Source organism: Sphaeroforma arctica (genome assembly GCF_001186125.1).
Source record: "Sphaeroforma arctica JP610 unplaced genomic scaffold supercont1.2610, whole genome shotgun sequence".
Taxonomy (NCBI): domain Eukaryota; class Ichthyosporea; order Ichthyophonida; genus Sphaeroforma; species Sphaeroforma arctica.
In genome coordinates this window covers 1-5,552 of record NW_014037948.1, presented here as the reverse complement: position 1 = coordinate 5,552, position 5,552 = coordinate 1, and the positions used below count along the sequence as shown (strand labels likewise).

Below are 5,552 nucleotides of genomic sequence, written 5' to 3'. Positions count from 1 at the left end.
TTATACATACATATATATATATTTTATATATATACATATATATATATATATTTATATGTATACATACATACACAAACACATACACACACACACACACACACACACACACACACATATATATATATATACACACACACGCACTTACAAATATATATATATAGATATATATAAACACACACACAAACACACACACACACACACACATATATATAATATATATATATAAATATAGATATATATTTATGTATATATATATATATAAATATATACACACACACATATATATATATATTACATATATATATATATATACATACATAATACATACATACATACATACGTATATATTTATAAATATATATACATATATATACATACATATATATACACACACACACACACACACATGTATATATATATACATATACCTATGTATATACATGCAGACACACAGCCACATACACACACGCAGATACAAACACAGACACAGACACAGACACAGACACACACATTTATATATATATATATATATATATATATATATATATATATATATATATATATACACACACACACACACACACACACATATATATATATAATATATATAGGGGGTATAAAATATAATATATACCGTCTCTATGCATGCTATAACGGAACGGAATACTACAAAAAAAACGAATATTTCCTTCATCTGTACATACTTCTACATCTTTGTTATTATACGCATATCTACATATCTAAAAACGAGTGTGCCGATATGCGTCGAGGCAGAATTGAAGTTTAAGTGCTAGAGACTGCATATCCCGTGGTCAAGCAATCAAATCATATAAATATATGTGAATAGAATTATAAATAGCTGAGACATAAGATCCGAATACAAGCTCGCCAAAACAGACAGTCGAGGTAGTATATGTGCAGATTGTCAGACTGCTTCGTCAACGACAGTGAACACTGCCACTTGAGTTTTCTCGACTCACGGTACGAACTAAATACATATATGAAGTTATTTACCACCTCCAAAAGTAGCCTATATTAGTGTGCAATTAGTGATTACAAAGAAACATCACATACACATTCCAAACTGATGCGCATATTCTGCACGAATAAAAAAATATCGAGATATAACCATAGCAACATACGTAGGAAACATTCAAAGTGGTGTGAATACATAATTTGTCGATATTAATATTCATACTTACAACATTGACATGGTGAATAGGTCGTTAAGCTTTCCTATTGCGTTTGTTTCTCAGACTAACGATGCAGTGACAAATCAGCGATGTATTAGGACCAGATTGCGCTCTCGATATCGAGTTTGTAGTACGTACATATAGTCAATAGGCTGCTCAGCTGGCTATTCTCTTCCTGCAATTTTGATGCGATGGTTATTTTTAGATTCGATCCTTATCTTTCAGTTTCGCGTTTCTCGATGTCGGCAAGAGTTTCAAGACTCAACTGATAAACAGATCAAGTGATGATGATTGATGAACCTGTTTAAGATTCCTTCACCCACCCTAGGGCCAGGGCCAGGGCCAGGGCCAGGGCCAGGGCCAGGGCCAAGGGACAGGGTCAAGGCCAGGGGCTCAGGGTCCAGGGCCCAGCCCCAGCAATAGATATAAATATAAAAGAAGATGACTCATCAAATTTTCACAATAATGTAAACAAAAACAAGAGGCGGATAGGTCGGCACTCGGCAAGCTGCTGTTTATTAGTATTTAGGTATAGGCTCTATCAATTCAAATACGAAAGAAAAATAGAAGCTTGGTCTGTGCCCGTTTTTTTCGTACATAAGTTATAGACGCATAGCCTACTAAAACGACATCTGTGTGTTTATATCTGTACTATTTCTTAGAAGGCTACGGATACGATCTGTGAACGTATATATATTGAAATTTGCTAGAGTGTCAAAATAGTTACAGTTCAACTGTAGTTTCCTTTTACTGATGTTACCAGCAGAAATCAAAATGATATAGGCACCAATATCATTTGATATGAAGGAATTGCATCTGACTGTTCGAGGTGCACGGTGGAGGATACATCACTTGTATAAATCGTCTGGAGACTAATCTTCGTATATATCTAATACAAGAAATGCTGACGAATTAGCTTTTTCGACCTGTTTGCTATTCTAAAAATTCCATGCAGTTCTCTCTTGTATATTCATTTGCAAAGATATTGAGAAAGGCATGTCTATGTTGTCCTACTCTTCTCGTGTTCCTAACATGGTCTTAAATCATCAAAATAAAAAAACATATACAGACCGTAACGACTGTGAGACCCTGATTCATATAAATAACAATTCTTTATTGGACTCGACCTTTCAGTAAATCGGAGGGGGGTTCGTACCCAAATTATCAGAGCTTCCAAAATTGCCTCACTAGCCGATAAAAAAGCCCTAGTGTTTCGAGCCTGCGATTCTCGCCGGCCCAGTCACGGCATGTGCTTCTTACAATTCTTAGAACTGAACCTCGTCGGCCCACTCCAAGCCCAGGATGTCTGAACCAGCAGTCTCCATCTCCTCAGGTGCACTGCAATCTTTCGAGCCGAAGCAGTAGCCACAGCCCCACTCAGCTGGCCGCAGCATGACAAGCAGCACTCCAGCCGCTATCTCGGGATGCTTCTTAGCCATTGCACACTGTAAGATGGAAGTTTAAATTAATAAATTAGTTAGACACCTCTTATCGTCTCATAGCCAACTGCCTCTCTTGACTAAAGCTCGCACAGAAATCAGACGCACATACGAAGAAATATACTTCACCCTATTGAAAGTGGGTACAGACACTTACATGACGCTTGGCGACAGAGCACTCAGTTTTCTCACAGAAACCCTTAATTTTCTTAGCAGCCGCCATGAAGAATTTGCACGAAGCTCCTTTGATACAAGTCTTACACTTGTCTTCATCCTCGAAAACAAACGGAACTGGAAGCTGCGGAGACAAGGTACAGAAGAGGAGACGTGAGCTAGAGAACAACCCTAATATTGTTATCTACCTCAACACTTGTCGGATCCAATCATACATACAATATCGCTAGAAAGCACATAAAGAAAAAAAGTCTAGTACATTGTTCGCTTCGGCCGAGATTGCAGCAGGTTTCTTGATCACTTTCTCTACGACAAGTCCGAACTCCTCGCTATTCATATTGATCGGTGAGGGATCAATCTCTTTCACATCGACACCGCACGGGGGATGTGGACGCGGGCAATCACCGCGTCCAAAGCAAAAGGCCCTGGCCTTCTCCATAGGTCGAACCATTGCTATTTCCGCCAGGAGAGATGAAGACAATATGTAAATATTAACAAGAACGTTATAAGCGAAACTAGCAAGAGGATGCACGTAAGTGATCAAAGACGAAGTATGAGATTATAAATTGTTGTCACAGAGGGCGAGAGAAAAATCACTGATAAAGCTCACCTAACAATACACCGAAGGCCACCTTCGGGTGCTCTTTGGCTTCCTCGCAGTGCTTTTTAAGTTTTTCGCACTTGGTCTCCTCACAGATATGCTTGACACGGTGAACCACTGACTTCATAATATGCTCGGTAACACCCATGTGGCACTTGCGGCACTTGCGACGCCCTTCCAACTCATTGGGTCGCCCCCAAACCCAGGCGTCAGACTTCAATTGAGAGCCCAAACGATGGAGAAGACCTTCACTTGCCTCATAAGTATCTTCCAACTCCGAGAATGCCTGGAAAGTGTGATATATATTTGATAAGCTATTCCTACCCAGCCGGAAGGCAGAGAAGCCGGTCGGCAACTCAAGCTACGGAAGGACAAACCTACCCACCAAACACAACTGAAATGCGTACATACAAAAAAGAATGCATGCACAGATCAAAACGCACAAGGCGACGCCCTTACATACCTTGTCGGCTGCCTCCTGGACCACGTGCGAGGGGAACGCCCATGCAACACTGAATAGCCCCAGAAGAACTACAGAAGTGAATTTCATCTTGTCTATATATCCTGTTTAAGAAAGGAGTAGTGTGAACCGATATAATTGAAGTTTAATACACCTGATATTCAAAACTTCAATGCTGAGCATAACTATATTTCGAGATGTGTACACCGAGGATGATCAATAGAATAGAACAGGTAAATGTGCACGTGGGGTCGACAGTTGAATACTTAGTACTTACCGATGTAGCGAATACGCGGTTATGAAGAGCTTCAGAGCTTTGCTTCATGTACGTGTAGTAGTCGTGTTCTCATTTTGTTTTTGTTTCCGAGTTTCTGTTCCGGCCAAACATGATAAAATAAAATAATGATTGGATAAAAATTGATGATGACGCAAAACAGCTTTTTCAAGCATCGAAATGATGACCATCCAGATTCCGGCAACTGACCATTTTGTTCTATTTTCAGAAGGCTAAAAAAAAATTACAAATAAAAATAACAGCCTTATGAAAATTGAATATAAATAACATGTTGTAAACATGACTCCGCAGGGGGTGAGCCGAGCTCGGTAGGCTTCGCCGGTTTAGGCCCGTTCTCCTCATGACATTCCATAGAAGGAATCATATACGACAGTCGGACAGTGGTACTAGTCCTAAATTAGTATTTAGTATAAGAATGCAGTACGAATTAACGACATCAGAATGATCTAGGTCGTATATCCTTCCCCTTTCAACAATTGACCAATGCATTTTAGGATTCTAAAGATTAATATTTTCATTGGTCCACTAGGATGGGGATGTCCGCTATTTGAAAGTCCCCAGTATATTCCAAAATTTCCAATTCATGTACAAAAAACGCATCACAGCGTTCAAGACCCTGCGGGTGATAAGCTACGTACAGCAATTAAAAATAAATACAGAAATAAAAAATGAAAACAACAAAAAAAAGCAAAATATGTATTTTGTCTTTTCTAGGAGGCTATCCATACAGTAAATACTAATAAATACATACTTATGTAATAATTACGGACATACATACATAGTATTTAAAAAATAAAATAAATAGGTTTGTTTATTATAATATATACATGATGAGCAGTAGCCACTTACCAGTGGGCGGCTGGCCCTGGCGCATTCGAATGAATTTATTTATGATCTTACCCTCAGTTATGTACAGATGGTGTTTGAGTCGCTCGACTGACGAATGGCAGCCTGCCGGGCCGCCCGGGCCTCCCCTGCAGACAGTGCAGACTGCAGAGTGAAGGCCTGCAGCGCCAGGCAGCAGGCAGGCTCTACAGCCCTATTTACACACACACACACTCTCTCTTTATATAAAAAAACTAAATTTTACAAATATGTATTTTTTTCAAATGTTAGAAATAGAGTCTACTCTCTACTTTCTACTAAATACATAGTGTCTACTCAACAGAGAGAGTCGAGCCTCTCTCTCTACTACTAGTATGTAGTAGAGAGAGAGTGTCCAGTTGTCCAGTTGTCCACTCTCTAGTAGTGGAGTCTCTCTCTACTCTCCCTCACACACACAAGAAGAGAGAGGAGAGAGAGAGAGAGAGGAGAGAGAGAGAGAGAGGAGAGAGAGAGAGAGAGAGAGAGAGAGAGAGAGAGAGAGAGAGAGAGACGACTACTAACTACT

At 39.4% G+C, this 5,552-nt stretch overlaps 1 protein-coding gene across 1 annotated transcript; it reads right to left on the bottom strand.

Moving 5' to 3' along the window:
- Positions 1-2,286: 2,286 nt before the first annotated feature.
- SARC_12812 (hypothetical protein) lies at positions 2,287-4,180 on the bottom strand. Its single transcript, XM_014293076.1, has 6 exons — positions 4,145-4,180; positions 3,871-3,971; positions 3,417-3,693; positions 3,066-3,259; positions 2,790-2,930; positions 2,287-2,638 (listed from the first exon to the last, which is right to left on the bottom strand). The coding sequence occupies exons 2-6, from the start codon at positions 3,955-3,957 to the stop codon at positions 2,459-2,461; spliced, it is 879 nt and encodes a 292-aa protein (XP_014148551.1). The 5' UTR covers positions 3,958-3,971; positions 4,145-4,180; the 3' UTR covers positions 2,287-2,458.
- Positions 4,181-5,552: the final 1,372 nt, after the last annotated feature.